The 27025-nt window shown below is 34.9% G+C and overlaps 1 protein-coding gene across 6 annotated transcripts in view; it reads left to right on the top strand.

Annotated features, from left to right (window-relative positions):
• The window catches only part of RIMS2 (regulating synaptic membrane exocytosis 2), a 588301-nt gene that overhangs the window by 59719 nt on the left and 501557 nt on the right, over positions 1 to 27025 (top strand). For 2 of the 6 annotated variants that reach the window (XM_041769576.1, XM_041769573.1), the window contains exons 2-3: positions 25136 to 25168; positions 25571 to 25657. The exons of the other annotated variants lie outside the window; for them this stretch is intronic. In XM_041769576.1, the coding sequence (XP_041625510.1) occupies positions 25136 to 25168; positions 25571 to 25657 (120 nt within the window). The remainder of the gene's footprint in view (positions 1 to 25135; positions 25169 to 25570; positions 25658 to 27025) is intronic. 6 annotated transcript variants of the gene reach the window in all.

The raw sequence follows: 27025 nt of genomic DNA, 5'->3' as shown, positions 1-27025 counted from the left end.
GGTACAAAAAGATTGAGATCATATCATGCATCCTTTTTGACTGCAGTGCTGTGAAACTTGAAGTCAACCACAAGAAAAAATTTGGAAAGACCACAAATACATGGAGGTTAAAGAACATTTTACTAAAGAATGAATGGGTCAACCAGGAAATTAAAGAAGTAAAAAAAATACATGGAAACAAATGAACATGAAACATGATGTCCCCAAATCTTTGGAATGCAGCAAATGGGCCTTAAGAGGGAAGTATATAGTAGTACATTCCTTCCTCAAGAAGCAAGAAAAGTCTCAAGGACACTAACCTTACACCTAAAAGAGCTAGAAGAACAATAAATGAAGCCTAAAGCCAGCGGAAGGGAAATAATAAAGATTAGAATAGAAATTAGATTAGAAATTAGATTAGAACAGAATAGAACAGATCAATGAAACCAGGAACTGGTTCTTTAAAAAATTGATAAAATTGGTAAAGCCCTAGCCAGACTTATTAAAAAGAAAGGAGAAAGTACCCAAATAAATAATATCACAAATGGGAGAGGATAAATAAAACCAACACCACAAATATACAAACAATCATAAGAGAATATTATGAAAAATTATATACCACCAATTCAGACAATCTGGAAGAAATGAATAGAATCCTAGAAACATATAAATCACCAAAACTGAAATACGAAGAAATGGGAAACTTGAACAGACCAATAACCAGCAAGGAAATTGAATCAGTAATCAAAAATCTCCCAACATACAGAAGTCCAGAGCTAGATGGCTTCATGATTGAATTCTACTAAACACTTAAAGAAGAGTTATCTTCTTCTCAAATGTTCAAAAGAAAAAAAAAAAAAGAAATGGAAGGAAAACTTTTAAACTCATTCTATGAGGCCAGCATTACCCTGATTCTAAAATGAAAGACTCTACTAAAAAAGAGAACTACAGGGACACCTGGGTAGCTCAGTGGTTGAGTGCCTGCCTTTGGCCCAGGGTGTGATCCTGGAATCCCGGGATTGAGTCCCACATTGGGCTCCCTGCATGGAGCCTGCTTCTCTCTTTGCCTCTTGCTCTCCGTGTCTCTCATGAATAAATAAATAAAATCTTAAAAAAAAAAGGAAACTACAAACCAATATCCCTGATAAGCATACATGCAAAAATTCTCAACAAAATACTAGGAAATAGAATCCAGCAATACCTTAACTGAATCATTTACTACATTCAAGTGGGATTTATTCCTGATTTGCAAGGTGGTTCAATATTTGTAAATCAATCAACTTGATACACCACATTAATAAAAGAAAAGATAGGAACTATATGATCCTCTCAGTAGATGCAGAAAAAGCATCTGACAGAAGTATAGTATCCATTCTTGATAAGAACCCTTAACAAAGTAGGGATAGAGGTAACATATCATCATAAAACCCATATAACAAAAGACCCACAGCTGATATAATCCTGTTGAGGAAAAACAGAGCTTTTCTTCTATGGTCAAGAATAAGACAAGGATGTCCACTCTCACCACGTTATTTAACATAGTACTGGAAGTCCTAGCCTCAGCAATCAGACAACAACAACAAATAAAAGGCATCCAAATTGTCAAGGACAAAGTCAAACTTTCATTATTTGCAGATGACATGATACTCTATGTAGAAAACTCAAAGGACTCCACCAAAAAATTTCTAGATGTGATACATGAATTCACTAAAGTTGCAGGGTACAAAAATCCATGTACAGTAATCTTTTACATTTCTATACACCATTAATGAAGCAACAGAAAGAAATCAAGGAATCAGTCCCATTTACAGTTGCACCAAAAACCTCAGGATACCCAGGAATAAACTAACCAAAGAGGTAAAAGACCTGTACTCCGAAAACTACAGAACACTGGAAAGAAATTGAAGAGGACACACAAAAAATGGAAAGACATTCCATGCTCATGGATTGGAAGAACAAACATTGTTAAAATGTCTATACTATCCAAAGCACTCTACACATTTAATGCAATCCCTATCAAAATACCAACAGCATTTTTCACAGAGTTAGAACAATTCAAAAATTTGTATGGAACCACAAAGACCCTAAATAGCCAAAACAGTCTTGAAAAAGAAAAGCAGTACTGGAGGCATCACAATTCTAGACTTCAAGTTATATGACAAAGCCATAGTGATCAAGACTGTATGGTACTAACACAAAAACAGACACATAGATCAACGGAACAGGCTAGAAAACTCAGAAATGAACCCACATCTCGATGGTCAAGTAATCTTTGACAAAGTATGAAAGAATATCCAATTTAAAAAAGACAGTCTTGGGATACCTGGGTGGCTTAGTGGTTTAGCGCCTACCTTCAGCCCAGGGCATGATCCTGGAGTCCCAGGATCGAGTCCCACGTTGGGCTCCCTGCGTGTAGCCTGCTTTTCCCTCTATGTCTCCGCCTCTCTCTCTCTGTGTCTCTCATGAATAAATAAACAAAATCTTAAAAAATAACAGTCACTTCAACAAATGGTGTTGGGAAAACTGGATAATAACACGCAAAAGAATGAAGCTGGGCCACTTTCTTAACCATACACAAATACAAATTTAAAATGGATGAAAGACCTAATTGTGAGACAGGAAACCATTAAACTCCTAGAGGAGAACACAGGCAGTGACTTCTTTGACATTGGCTGTCGCAACTTCTTACTAGATAGTCTCCTGAGGCAAGAGAAATAAAAGCAAAAATAAACTATTATTGGGAATTATTTTATCAAGATAAAAAGCTTCTGCACAGGCAGGGAAACTGTCAACAAAACTAAAAGGCAACCTTCAAAATGGGAGAAGATATTTGCAAATGTATAAAGGATTAGTATCCAAAATCTACTATCAAACTCAACATCCAAAAAACAAATAATCCAGTTAAGAAATGGGCAGAAGATATGAATAGACATTTTTCCAAAGAAGACATACAAATAGTTAACAGACACATGAAAAGGTGCTCAACGTCTCTGGTCATGAAGGAAATAGAAATGAAAACTATTATGAGATATTGCCTCACACCAGTCAGAATGGTTAAAATTAATGATACAGGAAACAACAGATGAGGATGTGGATAAAGGGGAACCCTCTTCTACTGTTGGTGGGGTGCAGTCACTCTGGGAAACAGTATATGGAGGTTCCTCAGAAAGTTAAAAATAGAGCTACCTTATGATCCAGTAATTGTACTACTAGGTTTTTACCCAAAGAATACAAATTACTGATTGGAAGGGACATATGCACCCTAATGCTTATAGCAGCATTATCAACAATAGCCAAATTATGGAAAGAGCGCAAATGTCCATCAGCTGATGAATGGATAAAGAAGTGGGGTGTGTGTGTGTGTGTGTGTGTGTGTGTTACCCAATGGAATATTACTCAGTCATAAAAAAGAATGAAATGTTCCCATTTGCAATAAAAAAGGTAAATACCTTATGATTTCACTCATATGTGGAATTTAAGAAACAAAACAGATGACCATAGGAGGGAAAAAAAAAAAAGAGGCAAATCAGAAAACAGATTCTCCAGGGTTGCTGGAGGGGAGGTGTGTGGAGGGGTGGGTGAAATAACTGATGGATATTGAGGAGGGCACTGGTTGTGATGAGCACTGGGTGTTATTATATGTAAGTGATGAATCACTAAATTCTACACCTAAAACTAATATTACACTGTATGATAACTAACTGAAATTTAAATAAAAACTTGAAAAAGGGGAAAAATAGACAAAACTTTAGATAGACTCCCTAAAAAATGTAGTAAGGACTCAAATAAAATTAAAAATGAAGATAAGATATTACAAGTAATACCATAGAAATATGAAATATTACAAGAGATTGTTGTGAACGAGCATATGCTAAGAAGTTGATGACTTAAACATAATGGATAAATTACTAGAAATATACATACTACCAAGACTGAATCATAAGGAAATAGACAATCAGAATAGATGGGAGATTGAATCAATAATCAAAAACCTCTGAACAAACAAAAAATCAAGAAAGGTGAATTCTACCAATGATTTAAAGAATTAATGCCAATCCTCAAATTCTTCCAAAAATTGAAGAGTGGGGAGTACTTCCAAACTCATTTTATGAGGCTAGGATTACTCTGATATCAAAACCAGAAGGACACTACAAGGAAAAAAATTATTGATACTCCTGATGAATATAGGTGCAAAAATTCTCAACAAAATATTACTAGACCGAATTCAACGGTTCATTAAAGGATTATACAGCATCAGGAAGTGGAATGTATTAAGGGCATGCAAGGATGATTCAATATCTTCAACAAATGTAATTCGCCACATTAACAAAATAAAGGATAAAAATCATATTAGCAGATGCAGAAAAATAGTTTGATGAAATTCAATATCCAGTCAAGATAAAAACTAAGCGAACTGGGTATAGATGGAACATACCTCCACAGAATAAAGATCATATATTACAAGCCCACAGCTAATGTTATATATTCAGTGGTGGCTTTCAGCTTGTCACCTAAGCTCAGAAGCAAGACAAGGATGCCAACTCTGCATGTTTATTTAACACAGTACTGGAAGTCCTAGCCAGAGCAGTTAGGCTAAGGAAAAGAAATAAGAGTCATCCAAGTCAGAAAGGAAAAAAGTAAAACTGTCTCTGCTTGAAGATGACATGATATATATAGAAAAGACCCATAAAAAAACTGTTGAAATTGATTACTTGTGTAAAGTTGTGGGATACAAAATTAATGTACAAAAATCTCTTGTGGGGCAGCCCCGGTGGCGCAGCGGTTTAGCGCCGCCTGCAGCCTAGGGCGTGATCCTGGAGACCCCGGATCCAGTCCCACGTCGGGCTCCCTGCATGGAGCCTGCTTCTCCCTCTGCCTATGTCTCTGCCTCTCTCTCTGTCGCTCTGTCTCTATGAATAAATAAATAAAAAATCTTTAAAATAAAAAATAAATAAATTGCTTTAAAAAAATCTCTTGTGTTTCTATACACTAATGACAAGCTATCAGAAAGAGGAATTAAGAAAAAAAAATCCCATTTACAACTGCATCAAAAAGAATAAAGTACCGAGGAATGAATTTGACCAAGGGAGTGAAAGATCTGTACACTCAAAACTGTCACACATTAATTAAAGAAACTGAAAGAGACACAAATAAGTGGAAAGATATTTCATGCTCATGGATTGGAAGATTTAATTTTGTTAAAATGTCTATACTATCCAAAGGCATTTTTAGATTCAGTGTAATCTTTGTCAAAATTTCAATGGCATTTTTCACATATTTCAACAAATAGTTCTAAAATATGTATGGAAACATAAAGATAGCCTAAACAGTTTGAGAAAGAACAGAGGAGTGATCACGCTTCCTGATTTCAATTTAAAAAAAAATTTTTAAAAAAAGATTGTATTTATTTGAAAGAGAGAGAGTGCACAAGTAAGAAGGAGGGGCATAGGGAGAAGCAAATATCCCACTGAGCAGGAAGTCTGACATGGGGCTGGATCTCAGGACCTTGGTATCAGGGCCTGAGCTGAAGGCAGATGCTTAACCAACTAAACCATCCAAGTGCCACATGCTCACCCCCATTTCAAATTATATTATAAAAGGATAGTAATCAAAACAGTATGATATTGGCATAAAAACAAACACACAGATCAATGAAATAGAATAGAGAGCCCAGAAATAAGCCCATGTGTAAAAGGTCAATTCGTTTAAAACAGAGGAGCCAAGAATATACAGTAGGGAAAGCATCGTCTGTCAATAAATAGTGTTGGGAAAACTTTATATTTATAATGTAAAATAATGAAATTGGTCCCCTATCTTATATGATACACAAAAAAATCAATTCAAAATGGATTGAAGATTTGATATGTAAAACAATGAAATTGGTCCCCTATCTTACACGAAACACAAAAAAATCAACTCAAAATGAATTGAAGATATGAACGTAAGACTTGAAACCATAAAATGAGAAGGAAACTTAGATGGTAAGCTCCTTGACATTGGTCTTGGTAATGATTTTTTTGGTATGATACCAAACCATAAGCAATAAAGTGGAAAATAAACAAGTTGGGACTATATCAAACTAAAAAGCTTCTGCATATCAAAAGAAACAAGAAAATGAAAAGGCATCCTACAGAATGAGAGAAGATACTTGCAAGCCATATATTGGATAAGGTGTTAATGTCTAAAGTATATAAAGAATTCATTTTTTTTTACATAAAGAATTCATACAGCTCAGTAACAAAAATATGAACAATCTGATTAAAAATGGACAGAGGAACCAAATAGATATTTTTTCCAAAGAAGACATACAAGGGACCAACATGTCTATGTAAAGGTACCCAATATTGCTAATCATCAGAGAGTTTCAAATCAAAACCCCAGCGAGATACTACCTTATAACTGTTAGATTGGCTATCATCAAAAAGGAAAAGATCTCTTTTGCCCCATGTAGTAGCTTGGGTAATAATATGTTTATGTTATAATCTAATATGTTTATGTTATAATCTCTGGACTCTGAGAAAATGAATACATTACCTTTTATAGCAAAAAGGATTTTGCAGATGTGATTAAATTTAGAATCTTGAGATGGGAAGAATGTCCTGGATTAATTAGGTGGACTCAATGATACAGTCCTAAATATTCTTACCAGGGGAAGAAAGAAGGGGATTCTACTATAGGAGAAAATGCGATGGGTGAAGCAAAATGCTATGCTTCTTGCTTTGAAGGTGGAATAAGGGACCATGAACCAAGGAATGGAAGGACTACAGCTCTAGGAGCTAGAAAAGGCAAAGGAATAGATTTTCCCCTAGAGTGGTGCAGGGAGGATACCCCTGCTACCCCTTGATTTCAGGCAGTGCAACTGATTTAGAGCTTCTGACACCAGAATTATTTTTTTTAAGGATTTTATTTATTTATTCATGAAAGACAGAGAGAGAGAAAGAGAGAGAGGCAGAGATATAGGCAGAGGGAGAAGTAGGCTCCATGCAGGGAGCCCGATGTGGGACTTGATCCTGGGACTCTGAGATCATGCCCTAAGCAAAGGCAGATGCTCAACCGCTAAGCCACCCAGGCCTCCCTGACATCCAGAATTGTAAGAGAGTAGCTGTGTGTTGTTTTAAGCTCCTCCTCCCATCTAAGAAGATAAAAGATAACACGTGGTGGTGGATGTAGATGTGCAGAAAAGGGAACTCTTGTGCAATGTTGGTGGGAATGTAACTTCATTTAACTACTATGGAAAACAGTATGGAGGTTTCTCAAAAGACTAAAAGAAGAATTTTCATATGATTCAGCATATGGGTATATATCCAAAGGATATGACAGCAGGATATTGAAGAGATAACATCTGCACTCCCAATTTTATTGCAGCATTATTCACAGTAGCCAAGATATGGAAATAATCTAAGTGCCCATTTATGGATGAATGAATAAAGGTGTAGTGTGTGTGTGTATACATATACATAATAGAGTATTATTCAGTCATGAGAAAGAAGGAAATCCTGCCTTTCGTGACAGCATGATGGACCTTTAGGTCATAATGCTAAGTAAGAGAAGTCGGACAGAGAAAGACAAATGTTGCAGTGATATCACCCATATGTAGAATCTACAAAGGCTGAACTCATAGAAACACAGCACAATGGTGGTTACTTGGGGCTGGCGGTGGCAAAACTGGGGAAATGTTGTTAAAGGGTACAAACTTGCTACAAAGATGAATAAGTTCTGGAAATCCAATGCACAGCATAGTGATTATGGTCAGTAATACTGTACTATATACGCTAAAGTTACTGAGAGACAGAATCTTAAATGTTTTCAAAAAAGAGATGATAGGGGATCCCTGGGTGGCTCAGTGGTTTAGTGCCTGCCTTCGGCCCAGGGCGTGACCCTGGAGTCCCGGGATCGAGTCCTGCGTCGGGCTCCCTGCATGGAGCCTGCTTCTCCCTCTGCCTGTGTCTCTGCCTCTCTCTCTCTCTCTCTGTGTCTCTCATGAATAAATAAAATCTTAAAAAAACAAACAAAAAAAAAACAAAAAAGAGATGATAATTATGACTTAGCTAACACTAAGGCGGTAATCATATGGCAATGTATAAATGTGTCAAATCAACATATTGCATGCCTTAAAAGTTACAATGTTATATGCCAATTATATCTCAAAGCCAAATCAAACCAACCAACCAAAGATAATGGGAGGCTGTTATTTTGGTAACCTATCTCCTACTACAGGTTACTTTCAGTATTTTTCTCTTACAAACCATGTTGCAGTGAACATGCTTGTATATTTTGGATCGTAGGGCATTTGCACCTCTTTTAGGTTTTTCTAAATTACTTTTCTGAAATTCATCTTTTTTTTAAAAATAATTTTTATTTATTTATGATAGTCACAGAGAGAGAGAGGCAGAGACATAGGCAGAGGGAGAAGCAGGCTCCATGCACGGGGAGCCCGACGCGGGATTCGATCCCGGGTCTCCAGGATTGCACCCTGGGCCAAAGGCAGGCGCCAAACCGCTGCGCCACCCGGGGTTCCCTGAAATTCATCTCTGATTGAACTTATTTCCATCCTTTTTTTCTTTTACAAAAAGCTTTTGGGAAAAAGCCCTTTTTTGGTAAAAGTTATTGTAATGTACTACTTAAATAATAAGTCGGTTGACTAGGGACAGTTTCTAAACAGCAAAATTATTGAGGATACTAGTGCTATATAAATTTTATTTTATGAAATATCTAAATTCATATTTTTAATTTTGTTGACTTGTTACTGAAATTTGACTGTGAATAGTAGTTTGCCAATTCATTTAGGTGTTCACCAATTAATATGACAGCTAATACCACATAGACCTTTAAAAATCTTTGTTTTGTAGTACATTTGCCTAATCATGAACTGGAATGAGTAGGTTTTGGTGGGTTACCAGGTAGTGTACTAGTTATGCTCATAAATGTAAATGTCTGACTAATTTTGATAAATTTAAATCTGACCTCAATTTGAATTTCATTTATTACATAGTTACTGATTCTTGTTATTTTCTGATAAATTAAAAAAAAAAGAAAAACCTCTGCAGTCATTTTTTTTTTTTTTTGCATCCGTTTTTCAAAGATATAGCTTAGGCATTGCCAAATGTTAATAACTTTGTAGCAGTTGCATCACTAATTTATTGAAATCTCTTGGAAAAAAAATTATTTATTAGTACAGAATATGAAAAAAATAAAAGTTCGCTCCTTGTAGTATTAATGTTAATTTATTTTTCTGTTAAGGCAACATAGGTATTTCCACAGCAGTGTTGCATACATGAAGTATTAAAGAAACTAGTAAACCACCTAGAGCCATTAAGAATTATAGAACACTATGGCAGAAAGTAAAATTGATTCTAAATTCTGGCAGTGGACAACGACCAGATAAGGAACATATGTTTATTTACTCAGTCAAGCATTTTAAATAAAAACAGGTCAAATTATTGGTAGGAAAGAAGAACTAATTAATAGAGCATAATACAGAGACCACATTTTTTAAACTACAGACTTTTAGCTGCGTACAAAGTTCTCGTTCTCTGATAGCCTGAGAACACACATAACAGCACATGCCTTTCTGCTCTCCTGCATGATGCAGCCAAATGCCATCAGCCTTTTTTCCTTTCTGGCATCGCACAGTATTTTGTGTTGGCCTTATTTCCTCTTATGTGCCTGTTTCTACCTTCCCTTCTGGCTCTGGCTTCATTTAGCCTCCTGCCTCAGGTTCTACCTGTTTGCCTGGCTCTGGCTGTGTTTATTTTCCATTCTCTGCTTCCTTTGTCAGCCCAGAAGGTCCCACACCTCCTGCCTCTGCCTACTTAAAGCTCATTTCCTTTTCTCTGCTCAATGCTTATACTTACCTCCTGGCCCCGATAAACCTCCCTCTTCTGACTCGTGCACATAGAATTACAGTGATTTGAAACCTATATAGGGTGACCCAAAAACCTGTCACATTTGCATGTATAATAGCTGATCATAAAGGCACCTAATGTTATTTGGCTGTTTTTAAGTCTTAACCCGCTCTCCTAAACTTTAGGCATATCCTCAAAGTCATGGGGAACTCAGAAGATCTAGATTGGTCCTGAGGTTATAAGGTGTAATCTATCGCTCATTAACTGTAGAGGAGTGTTTTTCAAACTGAGTCATGAAATCAGTTTTGTGGAAGTATAACTAGCAATTAAGAACAAAGTTGTGAATTGAAAAGATGGTATTATTGTGCATTGTATTTTGTAAGTATTGTTTAATGAAATTTTATTGTATGCATTTATATAAATGTATGTATAAATATACATTAAATGTAAAATATATTATTGTGGGCCAACTTAATAAATATTTGAATGTCATTGCATAGAAAATTTACTTTTAGCCTTGGCTGCTTTCAGATGGTACTTATTCAAAGAGATCATTCCAGGGGCACCTGGGTGGCTCAGTCAGTTAACTGTCCAACTCTTGATCTCAGCTCAGATCTTGATCTCAGGGTCATGAGTTTGAGCTCTACATTGGGGCTTAGAAAAACAAAATAAATCAGAAGAGATCATTCCATATGGTTGTGATCAACTTTAGAAGCATATATAAAAAGCCTTGAGTTAGTGTGAACTACATCAAATTTATTGTAGAAGCCCTTGAATTCTATCACAACCTTTGCATAAGCTCCAGAACAACATTACCCTGAGATGCCTTACTTCACATCACACTTCATCTAGTAAAGCCACTGTGTAAACTGGGATTCCAAAGTGTAATTCATCACCATATGGGCATTTGAAGCTCTGTTGCAGTTCTGGTCTTATGCTATTTGGAAGTGACTAGGCTAAGAGGATTATTGTTCTGAAAGATGTGTATATGTTGAAGTGCTTATCTTCCTATTGAAATCTTTTTTTTTTTTTTTAAGATTTATTTATTTATCTTCGAGTGAGCAAGCAAGCACAGGGTGGGGCAGAAGGAAAAGGAAAGAAACTTCAACAAACTGTGCTGAGTGCTGAGCCCAACTTTGGGCTTAATCTCATGACCCTGAAATCATGACCCTAGCCCAAATCGAGTTGGCAGCTTAACCAACTGCGCCACCCAGGGGCTGCCCTATTGAAATCTTACGGGGGGAAAGATGTATATATATAAAGAAATCTTATGGAAATTGAGTTCATGAGATAATGATTTTTTTTGGAGGGGTCAGTTAGGGAGACAGCTGGACCACAAGAGTTTCTCAAAGACATATTAAAACTGTCTTCCTCTCTCTTTTCCTTTTTTCTTAAAAATGAGTACCATTACTACTACCAATTCACTTAAGATGTGAACCAGGACTTTTCTGTCTATGTTTTATTCAAAGATCAACTTTGTGAAGTAAATATTGTTTTAATCCCCATTTTTACAAATAAGGAAGCTGACCCAAGAGAGAGGAGGGCATTGTCCCTGGTATCATAGGTAGTGGTGAAATCAGAGTATAAACCTAGCATGTCTGACTGGAGTTTGCATTCTTAAATCATGGTGGTTATGGTAACTCTTTTTTTCCTCTCAAGTTTTATTTATTTATTTGAGAGAGGGGTAGAGTGAGAGAGAGAGAGAGAGAGAGAGTGCGAGCAGGGAGCCAGAAAAGGGGCTCCACCCGAAGACCTTGGGATTACAGTCTGAGCCCAAGGCAGATGCTTAACTAACTGAGCCACCTAGGAGCCTCCTTCTCAGGTTTTAAAAACTGATCTCTATAATAAGACAGATCACTAGCATATACTTCAGTACAGTTGATGCTTGCACAACACAGGTTGAACTATGTGGGTCCCCTTATACACAAATATTTTTCCATAAATACAGTAGAGTACTATAAATGTATTTTCCTTATGATTTTCTTAATGACATTTTCATTTCCCTAGTTTGCTGTAAGTATACAGTATATAATAATTTACAAAATGTATGTTAATCGACTGTTTATGTTATTATTAGTAAGGCTTCTGGTCAACAGTAGGTTATTGGTTAAGTTTTTGGGGAATCAAAAGTTACACACTGATATTTGACTGTGCAGGACTTGCCACCCTTAACCCTGTGTTGTTTAAGTTTCAACTGTAATTTCATTTTTTTTCCTTACCATGAGTTCATTTTTGTGATATCATCAACCAAAACACGCATTTATTTTCTCCATTGATTTGCAATATTAACTATTTTATAGGTTTTGTTGTTTTAATCACTATGGCTTTGTAAGTTTTAGACATTTAAACTGTAGTAATCCTTAGCACCAACTTTGTCTATTTTGGATATAATTGATCATTGTTTTCCTGTTTATGATCCTTTTCCCTCAGGCATTGAGAAAAGTTCCTCTTACATTCGTGCTGAAAGTCAGCAGATGATGTTTATTTCACGTGATAAATCTGCTTAGAGGTAGAGGAATGAACTTGGTGACCTTTAGTCCCTTCCTCTTTTTTTTTTTTAAACTTAAAACTCTGGTTTAACTTTCATGTCTGTAACAAAGGAAGTGAATCAACATTTATTGAGAGCTCATTATGTGCCACTCATTGTAGGATATGTTTGTGTAATATTGCAAACATATAGAAAAGTTTAGAGAGTAATAAAACATGTGCCATGCACTTTCCCATTACTATCCTTACTGTCACTTTATGAGGTAGCTATTTTAGTGTCCATTTTTACAAATGGATTATAAAATGGTTAAGTAACTTGCCAAGTAGTGAACATTGGAGCCACTATTCGCACCCCCTCCACCCCCACCATTCCCCCTCGTCTACTTGACTCCAAAGCCCATACTCTTCCATACAAAAACTGACTAAATTAAATCGGGAGATAATGTTATTTCTTTATTTTATTAACCTCCAATATGTCACACCAAATCCCTCATCATCTTCATTTTCTGTGAGAGTATCTTGTGGACAGAATGAGAGACTTAGTGTTTTTCTTTATCCTTTTTCATTTTTTTCCCTGAAAAACCTCATTATTTTAAGTGCCTTCATATGTTGTGCCAGCAGGTTCCTTTGTCAGCCATCCTGTTCAGAATAAATAACCTGTGCTATGCCAGTACAATTTATTGCTGCTATTTCCTTTATGTTTTGAGTAATTTTATAAAAGGGTATAAAATATTTTAGACATGTGCAAATGCGTGAGCAACCAGAGCGGTTCACCTGGCTGTTTGGCTAACTGCCTGTGGACAGTGCTCCATTTGTAGCAGAGAAGAGAAGAAAGAAGAATAAACATGATTTCTTACACAAGGTCTGTACAGAATCATATCCCCATTTCTCCTCTAGTGACCCCCCCAGAGAATTGCCAAAAAATTTCAAAGCATCAGATAATTTGTACATATAGTTTATTTCTGTTCTTTGAGCAACTCTGTCATTGTGATGAGGGTAGAAAGAATTGTTTAGCAAGTCCCCTCATTAAACGGGTGGTGCTAACTGTAAATCTCTTCCTTGGACGCTTTGAAAATGGATTTTTACATTTAAATGTGTAAGATCGCTTGATTTTTAAACTGCTTATAAGCATACAGTACCCTGGATGGTTCTTTTTTAAACTAGATGATATCTTAAAAATATTATATATATATTTAATTATGAGAAAGTATAATTATATTAGAGAACATTTGGAAAATAGAGGCAGGAAGAATAAAATCACCCACAATCTTGCCACTCTAATAAAAATAGTAATAGTATTTTTGATGTATTTCATGCTTATCTTTTTTTTAATCTGCATTTGAAATAAAAGAACTTAGAGCTAGTCTCTTAGATAATATCTTAACACCTCTTCTGGACCCAATGCTATGTGACTTACAGTGATGATGCTGAGATATTTCACAATGTGTGTATTTGTGTCATTGTGTGTATTCACTTATTCAGATATAGATACCCTTCTAATGTGGACTAATTTGCTGTGCTGTTCACTCTGAGTTATTAATTCTTGTAATCTACTATAGAAAAAAGTTTTTCATTCTTCACAATTTACTTGGTTTCTCTATTGTAAAAGGTAATGCCCCTATTTTTGTAAACAATTGTGAGATTTTTGAGGATGTATTTTTCTCTACAAGTCTCTAGAAATTAATGATAGTTTAAATGTTTAATGCTGTGACAAATCACCGAATTTTCTGTATTGTCTCCCCATACATAAGTGGGTCAGTTATTTTTGACTTCTCTTATAGCACAATTAAGTAGTTGTATTCTATTGTATAATTTAGGTAGCTAGAGAGCCATTTTCAGTCTTATTTTTGCAACCACATAAATATGACCACGTAAATGTAGAGTCCCAATTATGTATCCATTCTGCCTGATGTTTTTCAACATTTACTAGGTGCCCAGCATTGTTCAAAATTCTCGGCTCTCATAGATGAATAAGACATAATTCCTGCTTTCAGGGGGCTCACTTACATGAAATTCTTAGGACTTTACATACTGAATGAATTTGATTAATATTTTTGGTTATAGTAGTTTACTATTTTTATGTAAATTTTATTCACTTACTTTCGAATACAAAAGTCACAAAAAATTTGCAATGAAAAGTTTCTTTTCCAAAACTTTCTCCTATTCACCTATTGTCCCCTCCATAAGAGAATATATTTACAGAAATGAAATGAAATATTTTAAAGTCAGGAATAATTATTTTGAATATAGTTTTGAAAGGAAATTCAGTTTTGAAAAGGGTACTTTCACTTATTGTGTAAGAACTATGTGCACTATTTAATCTTTTAAATATTTTTTATCCAGTATTATCACAATTTTACTAATTACATATAGAGGCTCAATTAAATAAGTTGCTCATGATCACATAAATACCAGGTAACATAGCTAAGAAATAGGATTTGAGTCTGTCTAAATTCTCCTGAGGCCATTTTCCTTTCACCAGCTATTTTATATCAAATTAATGCTTTGGAATTTCAGTTGAATTATGTTAAAAGTTTGTTAATTGGTTTTCCCTCAGAAAATGGAAAATAGATCTATACCCCAAACTGATAATGATAAGCTTGAGTAACTAGTGAAAGATTTTGGGAAAAGATATATAAAGAAAAGATTACAGTTTTTAAATGATACACTCAAGCATTTAGTTGCTCATGTTAATATAAAAGAAGAATTAAAAATACTTTTGTCTTGAATTACTTCCATTGTGGATCTCTCTCTTTCTCTCATCCATTTATCTAAACCTAGAAAAAATTAAGCTTGCATTCTCTGAGCAAATACCATCTGGTAGTGAAGGAACATCTTTGGTGTCAGGGGGAAAACAATTTGGCATTGAAGAGTTGCCACATATATAATCGAGATTGATTATGTAACATTTGTGAACTAACTAACTGCATTATGGAAAAGACGTCAGCATTCATTGACAACCTAACAATTTGATGAATGTTCTCTTCCATTATTCATAAGTATTTCAAGTATTTGTGAGTGGCTCTTTCTTATAGGCAAAAGGTAATGACAGCTAGAATTTAGGAGCCGTAGTTTTAAAAATATTGATCTATTTGCTGTGAGTAAAATGCCCCAAAAAAAAATTTAGTCCTTTTATGCATGTATACAAATGTTAAAATAAATTGGCATTAGGAATGTGGTTGTTAATGAAAATATTCATATTTCTCCCTGAATATGTCCAGATATTTACATAGGTCTTATGGCAGAAAGGTGCATGGAAGAAGAGAACTGGAGTGACAGATTGGGGGGGAATTCTGAATAGATGGGGGCAGATGTAGTACTAGCTTTAAGCACCAATGGTAGAGGTCAGTATAGGGAGAAAGTGGCCTCTGGTCTATCTTATTACTTCATTTTACATTTACAATAGAGAGTAGAAGAACTCTTTCACAATGTAATCTGTTTTCTTTGTCCTCTCTCCCCATTTTTGTAGTTCTGATATTATAAATGTTTGGCAGCTTAGTTTAATCTTAATCTTTTCATAATATCCTCAGCCTCCTTTTTCTTTAGATATGGGTTCCTTAATAAGATCAACAATAACATAGTCTGTGATATAGCCAGGTTGGATTGTTGGGAAGCCCCATTCTTTTCTCTTGAGTGAGTTAGATTTCCCAGAGCAGAATCTTCCAGACTTAATGCTAGCCGGCATATGCCTGGCTGCTAGTGCTTGGGGGACCATGTTGGGGAAAAAGCTGGAGTTTTAACATTCATTATATAAGATTTCTTTTAATTTGTCCGTGTCCAGTATACCACCGCTGTTGTCATCTCTGCCTGGTCTCTGCTAGTTTAATCAATCATACTGTTTTACTTTCTCTAGGGAAGATGCTTGTTAAGCTTCTGCTGAGGCTAGGGGGAGGCATGGAGTGAGGGGAGGAATCTGGGTCCTCATGTTGTTAGTCAAGACACTTTCAACTTTTTTTTATTCTCACTTTTACTCTATTTCTAGAGTTACCTGGTCCTGCCAATTCTTGAGTCTTCTGGGATTTGATGATGTTCATTTACCTCTTTGCTTTCTTCAGTGCATGAAGATTCAGCTTTTCAGGATTGCTGACTCATCAGTTACACTTATTTGCTTGCAATTCAATAAATTTTACTAGCATTGAATCCTAACCCATTCTAACAAACAAACTGGGAAATCCTGTCATTGGGGGAGTTTTGGGGAGAGAAGGAAACTAAATGCTTGTAATTATAGTTCCATGTTTAATTAATCTAATTGTTTGAGCACAATAGCTTTAATTTATTAATTCTATAGGCCTTATCTATTTATCATCTGTCACCTATCATTATCATCATCTATCACCTATATCTATAACATGCAACTATATATAACTTCAGACTAATATCTTTTTTTTTTAAGATTTATTTATTTATTCATGAGAGGCACAGACTGAGAGAGAGAGGCAGAGACATAGGCAGAGGGAGAAGCAGGCTCCTCACAGGGAGCCGATATGGGACTCAATCTTGGACCCTGGGATCATGACCTGAGCCGAAGGCAGGTGCCCAACCGTTTAGCCATCCCCAGACTAATATCTTTGATTCTAAATCCAGCACTGTAGGCAAGGTTCATTCATTTTAGCCTCCTCTCTGCTTATTTGTAACTTCTTTTTCTAACAGTGAGAAGCCTGACTCTCATTAGCTACAAGTTATTGTTCAGCTCCTGTATACATGCACAATGGTTTCAGAATTGCTGACCTGTGTAACGTGCAAACAAATTTACCAATTAGACTACAATGTTTAAGTATAGTTCTTTTTTTGTCTTTAGCACAGGAAGCCTTATTTAAAATATCCTTTCCCATTGTTGCTTAGAGCAGCATTTTTTTTTTTTTTTGTATCAGTGAGCTTTATTATCCATTTTCCAAACAGAGCTGGATTCATTTATCGCATTCTGCATTTCATCCTAGGATTCCCCTACCGTTGTATGCAAAATTTAAAAATTTGATACATTAAATTTAAAATTTGTATACATTTACTCTTTGTGATATATAGCTCTATGGGTTTTTACCAATACTTACAGTCATGTTTACAATACCACAAGATCACTTAGAACAGTTCCAATATCCTAAAAATTCCTTTGTTTGATCTCTATGTGTAGTCAATTCCTCCTTGATTTTAAGGGGAAGACTTTTTTTTTTTTATCATTAGGTATAATGCTAGCTGTAGCTTTTTATGTTTATCAAATTGAGGAAATATTCTCAATTCATAGTGTGTTGAGAGTTTTTATTATGAATGGTTGTTGGATTTTGTCAAAAATGATATATAATTTTTCTTCTTTAACCTATTGATACAATGGATTATTATACTAACTGGTTGTTGAGTATTGAACCATCATGTCTGCGATAAATCCAACCTGGTCATGGGGTACAATTGTTTTATACATGTTGGATTTGCTTTGCTAATATGTTGTTGAATGTATTTGCATTTGTGTTCATGAAAGATATTGGTCTGTAATTTTCATTTCTTTTAATGCCTTTTTTTTTTTTTTTTTGTATTATGGGGATGCTGTTCCAAGAGATTGAGTTAGAAAGTGTTCTCTTAAAGAGCCTCCTTTTCTGAAAGAGATTGTAGAAGATTGGTATAATTTCCAACTTAAACGTTTGGTAGAGTTCACGAATGGAACCATTTGGACCTTGGTGATTTCTGTTTTGCAAGGTTGTTAACTTTTGATTCAGTTACTTTAATAGATGTTAGACCTGTTCAGATCATCTATTTCTCCTTGTGTGAACTGTCACAGAGATCATCTTTCAAGGAAATGGTTCATTTAATCAAAGTTACTAAATTTCTGAACTTAGAGTTATTAATATTTCTTTATTATCTTTTTTAATGTCATGAGATCAGTAGTGATGGACCATCTTCCACTTCTGATATTAATAATTTGTGTCTTCTCTCTTTTTCTTGACTAGTATAGCTTTAGCTAAGTTTATCATTTAATTGGTCTTTACAAAAAAGCAGCTTTTTGTTTTGTTGATTGTGACTATTGGTTTTCTATTTTAAAATTTCATTGATTTATGCTCTTATTTTTATTATTTTTCTTTATTTTGCTTTAGATTTAATTCATTCTCCTTTTTTCTAGTTTCCTAAGATGGAGACTTAGTTTATGGATTTTAGATCTTTCTTTTGCATCCAGTGTTAAAAGTTTCATCTAAGTACTGATTTAGCAGCATCTCACAAATTTTGATAGAGTGTTTTTCATTTTCATTTAGTTCAAAATACTTCAAAATTTTCTTGAGGCTTTTTTTTTTTTTAAGATTTTATTTATTTATTCATGAGAGACACAGAGAGAGGCAGAGACATAGGCAGAGGGAGAAGCAGGCTCCATGCAGGGAGCCTCATGTGGGACTTGATTCCGGAAACTCAGGATCACCTAAGCCAAAGACAGACATTCAATCTCTGAGCCACCCAGGCATCCCATTGAGACTTCTTTTTTGATCCAGGTGTTATTTAGAAGTATGTTGTTTAATCTCCAGGTATTTTTGAATTTTTTGCAACAGTTTTGTTATTGTTTTCTAGCTTAATTTCTTTGTGACACAGAAGATACTTTGTATGATTTGTATTCTTTTAAATTTATTAAAGAACCTGTTAGGGCCCAGAATGTGGTCTGTCTTGGTAAATGTTCCATTTGAGTTTGAGAGTAATGTGTATTCTGGTATTATTGGATGATGTATTAGAGAATGTCATTTAATAACATTTTATTGATGTTGCTGTTCATTCAGCTATGTCCTTACTGATTTTCTGCTGCTGGATCTGTCAATTACTGATTGAAGTGTAAAGTCTTTAACTCTATCAGTGGATTTGGCTGTTTCTTGTGGCTTGTCTATCAATTTTTGTTTCTCATATTTTGACACTCTGTTATTAGGTGCATACCCATTAAGGATTATTATGTGTTCTTTGAGAATTCACCCCTTTGTCATTATGGAATACTCCACCTTATCCCTGCTAATTTCCTTGTTCTGAAGTTGACTTTGTCTGAAATTAATGTAGATACTTCAGCTTTCTTTTTATTAGTGTCAGCATGGTGTATCTTTCTCCATTCCTTTACTTTTAATCTATCAGTGTCTTTATATTTAAAGTGGGTTTCTTGTAGACAACACATTGTTGGCTTTTTTTTTTTAACTATACTTTGACCTTTTAATTCGCGTATTTAGATCATTCACATTTAAGAGATTATTGATATAATTGGATTAATAGTTGCTATATTTATAACTATTCCATTCGTTGCCTGTGTTCTTTTAGTTCTCCTTTTCCTTTTGTTTTTCTTCTGCTTTTGCTTTGTCTTCCACTATTTTTCTTCCTTCTCTTGTTTATTTATTTTATTTTTTATGTTTTAAAAACTTTATTTATTTATTCATGAGAGACACACAGAGAGAGGCATACAGGCAGAGGGAGAAGCAGGCTCCCTGTGGGGAGCCCAATGGGGAACTCGATCCCAAGACCTCCGGATCATGCCCTGAGCCAAAGGCAAATACTCAACAGCTGAGCCACCCAGGCATCCCCCTTCTCTTGTTTAAATTCATCATTTTATATGATTTGATTCCATACATTCTCCTGTCTTAGCATATGAATTATATTTCATTTATAAAAACGTTTTTTAGTGGTTGCTTAAGAGTTCTCAGTGTACTTTTACAACTAATCTATTTTCAGTTAACACTATCACCTTAGGGGTAGTACAAGTACTTTATAACAGAGTATTCCCCATTCTTCCCTCCTGTACTTTAAAAATTGCTGTCATTCATTTCATTTATCCATAAGCTATAATGTTACTATTATTACTGTGAACAAAATTATCTGTTAGATCAATTAAGCATAAGAAAAAATAAAATATTTTATTTTACCCCCATTTATTCCTTTTCTAATCCCCTTCCTATTTTTATGTAAATGTGGGTTTTCAACCTGTATCATTTCCTTCTCCTTTTTAACATTCCTTGCAAGGCAGGTATATTGATGACGGATTCCCTTAAGTTTTGCTTGTCCGAAAAAGTATTTAATTTGCTCTCACTTTGGAAGAATTTCTCTGGATACCGAATTTTAGGTTGGTTTTCTTTCTTCTTTTTCTTTCTTTCTTTCTTTCTTTCTTTCTTTCTTTCTTTCTTTCTTTCTTTCTCCTTCCTTCTTCCCTTCTTTTATATATATATTTTTAATTAATTAAAAAATATTTTATTTATTTATTCACCAGAGACACAGAGGGGCAGAAATATAGGCAGAAGGAGAAGCAGGCTCCCTGTGGGGAACCTGATGTGGGATTCCCTCCAGGACTGATCCCAGGACTCTGGGATCACGACCTGAGCCAAAAGCAGATGCTCAACCACTGAGCCATCCAGGTGCCCCTGTCAGGTCTTTTTCAAGGGCAGTTTCTCTTCATCCTTTTTTTCCTTTGAATGGGTAATACTTTCCTGTTTGTATGCCTTAGGGTTTTTTGTTTTTGTTTTTTTGTTTTTTTTTGAAAATTATATGTTTGAATGTAATGTGGGAACTCTGAAAATAAGATTTTTTTCTCTTCACTGGTTTTGTTGTTTTCTGTTATTGTTTTTGATTTATTTTGTGAGTATATATATATATATATAAATTGTAGGCTGTCTCTGTCCTGAAGATTATCCTGTGGTGTAAATTGTAAATTTAAGGTCTTTTTTCTTTGCTAAGCTTGGGCCTTTTTCTGGGCATGTGTAGTGACTTTACTTTCTCCCATATATGCAGTTACTTTTGAATGTTTCAATCTTTAATGTCTGGCTCCCAAAGGGAGAAAAATTGAAAAACAGAGGGGGTGGTAAATGTTCTTTAAATATCCTGGAAATCGCTTTAGTCAGAGAGGGGAAGGGCTTCAACAGTGTAAGGAGTTGCAGCAACAATAGCCATCCACTTTTTTGTCTGAACTTCTGAGATGGGAAGCAGTAGTCTGTGATCTGAGCACAGATCACTGATATTATTTGGAGGACAGAGTCCTTTTCACCTACCCTGACTCTTGGAAGCTGTGTGCAGGTTGCTCTGAGAACAGGTGAACAGCAATGTGCTATGGGTCTGGCAGGTGGGGAATGGATAACTGATATTATGCTAAGAGCCCAAGTTAACCAAAATTAACTGCAGTGTATAGTTCAAGTCTTCTACTGAAATTGAAAGCCTTCATTGGACTCCAAATTTCCAAAATAGTTACATCAGACAGATTTTGCCTTTGCTGTCTAGGTGGGTAGACAGATTCCTATTGCTTCCTACTCCATCATCCTCCCAGAATCTTCTCTGGTGTCTTTATTTGTATCTTACTTTTTTTCCCCCTTCCTTCCTTGCTCTTGTGTTTCCCTAGAGACTTTCAACTAAATCGTGTCTAAAACTTGCAGTTCTTTTTTTTTTTTTTAATTTATTTTATTTTATTTATTTATGATAGGCACACAGTGAGAGAGAGAGAGAGGCAGAGACATAGGCAGAGGGAGAAGCAGGCTCCATGCACCGGGAGCCCGACGTGGGATTTGATCCCGGGTCTCCAGGATCGCGCCCCGGGCCAAAGGCAGGCACTAAACCGCTGCGCCACCCAGGGATCCCATAAAACTTGCAGTTCTTTTAGTTGTCATCTCTGGTCATTATTCAGGAACTCTATTGATTTGGTGGTATAGTGTTGATATTTGAGAAGCATTCAGTAATCTGTCTTTTGGTGAGCCTGAGCTGAGTTAGGAGGAGATTTTTCTTTGATTTTCACAGTAAACAATGGTAGAGCTCCTGGAGAGAAAATGTATAGAAATGTGGTGGCGCAATAAGATTGGGATCTGTTGGAATTTTAAACTCTCAATCCAGTCCACACTGTGTCTCTAGTAATTAATCTCTTATAGTTAAAAGTATTCCTATAGATAGTAGCTTCAGGTGTGAGCTTCTGCCCCTTGACTTGTACTCTTGGTAAAATGTGATAGTCTGTATCTATTTGTCTGTTTCTTTAGAGTTCAGGGTAGCGGTGTATCCAATAACCTAAACTCTTTGATGGCTCTAAAAAGAGTTGTTGAATTTCAGTTTGTTCAGCTTTTTGCTTGTTGTAAGGATAGAAGTGATGATTTCCAAGCCTATTTTTTTGTATCAGACTGGAAACTGGAAGCCCCTCATACACATTTTGGAATACAAAAATGTAGGTGTTCATTGCTAATAATAATAGTGTATTATAAAAGAAATATATGATATCATTACTTTTTCATATTACCAGTTCTTAAATTATCTCAACATTCATTTTAATCATGTTCAGACATTTTGAGGTTTGAATTTATTTAAAATATTGGAAAAAAGAATGATTTTATACTCTTGATTGTATTTAAAGACAGAATAGTTTTTTTTTTAACATAGTGTTTTATTAGTTTCAGGTGTAAAATATAGTGATTCAACAATTTTGTACATCACCTAGTACTCCTCACAAGTATACTCCTAAATTCTCATCACCTATTTGACCTATTTCCCCACCTACCTCTCTTCTGGTAACCATATTTATTGTCTATAGTTAAGAGCCTGTTTCTTGGTTTGTTTCTCTCTTTCTCTTTTGCTTATTTGTTTTGTTTATTAAATTCCACATATGAGTGAAATCATGATATTTGTCTTTCTCTGGTAGACTTATTTTTGTTAGCATCATACTCTCTAGTTCCATTCATGTCATTGCAAATGGCAAGATTTCATTCTTTTTTTATGGCTGAATAATATTCTGTTATATATGGTGTATTCTTTATCTATTCATCTTTTTTTTTTTTTTATCTATTCATCTACTGATGGGTGCTTGGGCAGTTTCCATAATCTGGCTATTGTAGATAATGCTGCTGCAAACATTGGGATGCATGTGTCCCTTTGAATTTAGTGTTTTTGTATTCTTTGGGTAAATACCTAGTAGTGTGACCACTGGATCATAGGGTAGTTCTCTTTTGAACTTTTTGAGGAACTTCCATACCTTTTTCAGGAGTGGCTGCACCAACAGCATGAGTGCTCCTTTTTCTCCACATCCTCATCAACACCTGTTGTTTCTTGTGTTGATTATAGACATTCTGACAGATGTGAGGTGATAACTCATTGTAGTTTTGATTTGTATTTCCCTGAGAGTAAGTGATGATGAACATCTTTTCATGTGTCTGTTGGCCACCTGACAGGATAAATATTTTGACTGCCTTACTATGATACATGTTTTATTTGGAAAGCTGATGCAAATGTTTTTATTATTTCATATATAGTTATTTTACAAAGCCCAGATATACTTTCTGAATTGGTAATTAACATTTTTATGTGTGTTAATTTTTCAAGTAAAGATTTTGAAATTAGGAACTGACTGGTAGATTAATATTAATTTGTTTATGATGAAAACTTTTGTCACTAATTTCAAAAGCAACGTGATTCCTTGCAGAGATCACCCAAGAATTCTTTAACAATATTGTTTCCTCATTTACATATTTATTTCAATATTTATTGTTTTTAACATAAATTTCATTTGGTGAAGGGTAGTCTTGCCTTGCTGTCCATTTTGATGAGCTGATATGGTTATCTTTCTTTGGCATTATCTGTTTGGGGCCTATTTTGTTCTAAAATGTTAAGAGATTTTTATCTTATTCTCCAGGAAATATATAGTAAGTTTTCAGGATAGAATCCAGTGCCACTCTATTAAGTTTTTTTGTGTTTGTTTGTTGATAGGATATTTGGTGCTAAATACACTCTTTTATTATTAAATTCTTATATGACTATATTTAAATACTAAATAATGTGGCTTTAACTCTAAGATAAAAGTATTACACTTTTTTGAAGTTTATGCAGAGAACACAGTATATTCCTCTTTGGTTTAACATAGAGATACATAATTACCAATTATATTTATTCATCAGGACACAAAAATATATAAGGGTATATGTTTTCATTTATTGCTTATATTATTATAAATAGGAACACACTGGAGAGGAAAATCAGTTTGATCTAAAAAGAGTTTAATGTACAGTGTTAATATAATTTCCTTATGAAAGTACTAGATTTTGGTGACCAATTTTAGTTACCAATTCTTAGCCTTTCTTTGGGAAAGTAAAAGCTGGTGAACTGATCATTGGTCATAGGTTTGCCTCTCAGGACTGGTCCTAGGTAAAGTGTGAGAAGCCAGATTTCAGAGGAATTCAGTACCCTTGGGTATGATCTTTTTCTGCCCTGTAAATATCCAGTGCTATTTCAGTGAAGCACTGAGTTGATTATAGTTTAAATGCATTTTTAGTCTGTTACCTTATATGAATAATTTACTTTAGCTTATAAATGTTTAAAATTTAATATACATAGTTATTTTAGTAGTTATTTTTTAGGTAGATTGGGTACATACTGCCCAATTATTTTATCTGCTCATTTAAGCAATAAATAAATTCATCTGTAAGGCTTTTAAAATACATCTATAAAACTTACATTTTATTTAAAATATTTATGCCTTCAATTTATATTAAGGAAGAACTTTAAAAAATAAAGAGGAAATCTGTTTATCTTCAGTAAACCAAATGTAACTGTGTTTAATCTGGTACTTTAAAATAAGTATTTTAAAAGCTTCAATATCAGTATTAATAAAAATATGCAGAGAACTTGAGGACTAAATCAGGGAATCATTAAAGCAGTAGTAGAGTTCTAATATCAATCCTTTATTCAGAACAAGCGATTCAACTTCTCTTTTTTTGTGTCAGCTTGTTTTAAATGTGTAATTCCAGGTAGCAAAGCACTAACTGTTTCTATGTAGCAAACCTTATTTTTCATTTTTATAGGACCACAACTTGTAGATAGAAAATTCTTCTTAGTACAGTGCACTCAGTTGTGCAAACTTATCTTTTTAGGGTCAAAGAAGAACACAAACCACAACCGACACAGTAAGTAAATGTATTAAGAGTGCAGTAGGCTTGATTTCTGTACCTTTGCCATATTCTGCTTTCTGCACCTTGGATGGTATTAGCTTACACTAATACTGGATAGGCTGCAGCTAGTGTGTCTTCTGCTTTTCTGACTCTCTGGCTTGTAAGAGAGCTGCCTGCAGCTTCTTACTTCATCCACATATGGACTGGATGTAGTTTTTTGCTGCCTGCTTGTGGACTGGTTAAGTGTTCAAACTTAATTTCCCTACATTCTGACTGCCTGATGATAATTGGCGCTCACATTTCCATTGGCTGTAGCTTTTTGTGCCTGTGTATTTTTATTATTATGGGTAAGAAAACATTTGACCTACATTGTTATTCATTTGGTTATTCAGTCACATTATTTGCTTATTTAAACAGGTGGTTTCCCTTTAGTGGGATCACTGAACTGGTAAATAACGTTCTTCAGCCCCAGCAAAAACAACAAAATGAAAAGGAGCCCCAGACGTAAGTAAGCTGATCTGTATAGACTAAATATTATCTCTAATAGCATGACATACTGAAGAGTATGCATTAAAATGCTGCCCTGGAAATATTATTCCTCAGAAACAAAAATTGTTAGGGTATGAGTTTGATACTTTCATCTTTAATTATAACGGAAATCTAAAAGGAAAACAGGATAATTTATAGGGTAGTAAAAATGAAGAGAGGTCATTCTCCCCTCAGTTTTAGTATGGATAATATAAACTATGTTTGTCACGGAAAACATCTTTCTCCAAGTATGCAGTGTATTTTTAAGTGTGTTTCTTTCAAAAATAATTCAGAGGACATTAAGAAATATTACCCCCCCCCCCGCCCCCAATTTAGTCTTTGGTCAAACAGTTTTGGAAAGATTCTTTTAAAACAAGGACAAGCAAGTTTCTTTATTGTGATACTTCTGAGTGTCTAAATATGCTCCAAAGGGGTTAGAACATACAGTGTTTACTAATCATATTTGACCACTGAATCTTGTTTTCACTGAACATTTCATTAAGTTGACATAATTTGGGAAATGTAGCAGTTTATTCTCACATTAACCGGAAACATTAAAGAAAAGTCAATTCCATTTATTTTAGTTTGTTAGCAGAATAGAAAACATTCTTTAAAAAATTGTTCACACATATCTTTTTAACTTGATGTAAGCAATATTATGTGTATTTTGAAGTGGAAGTAACTCTGAGAATGTGAGAAAGATTGTATCTATTTAAATTCTAATCTCTCCATGGAGACTGCCTTCTTACTCCAGGGTGCTCTTACAGCTCAGCCTCTATGCTTTTTAAAAGTGGGAGTTCTGTTTTATGGAGAAGATGGTTTGTAGGGAGGGGCAGAGGAAGAAGTGACATGAACTCTAGGAGAGGATAAGAATGACTATTCTAAGAGCCCTGAGATGAAATATTTGGAGAGTTTCATGTTTGCCTTTAACGCAAACTAGAGGATAAATATCTTTTTGTCTTATTATGTCCGAGGGTAATCTGCTTATTTGTTTTATGTTACTTGTATGCATTTTATGGTAAATTTTGTCAGTGTTTTAGTTTCAACCAACCTAAAATTATGTTGTGGCATACTACTACTAATAGTTTACAAGAGTCTCCTTCAGGGCAGCCCCAGTGGCTCAGCGGTTTAGCGCCGCCTTCAGCCTGGGGTGTGATCCTGGGGACCCAGGATCAAGTCCCATGTTGGGCTCCCTGCATAGAGCCTGCTTCTCCCTCTGCCTGTGTCTCTGCCTCTCTCTCTCTCTCTCTCTCTCTCTCTCCTTGTGTCTATCATGAATAAATAAATAAAATCTTAAAAAAAAAAAAAGAATCCCCTTCACCCCTATCTGCAGATATGTTCCAA

Source organism: Vulpes lagopus, chromosome 9 (genome assembly GCF_018345385.1).
Source record: "Vulpes lagopus strain Blue_001 chromosome 9, ASM1834538v1, whole genome shotgun sequence".
Taxonomy (NCBI): Eukaryota; Metazoa; Chordata; class Mammalia; order Carnivora; family Canidae; genus Vulpes; species Vulpes lagopus.
The sequence above is the reverse complement of the archived record's forward strand: the minus strand, read 5'-3'. Positions and strand labels throughout refer to the sequence as shown.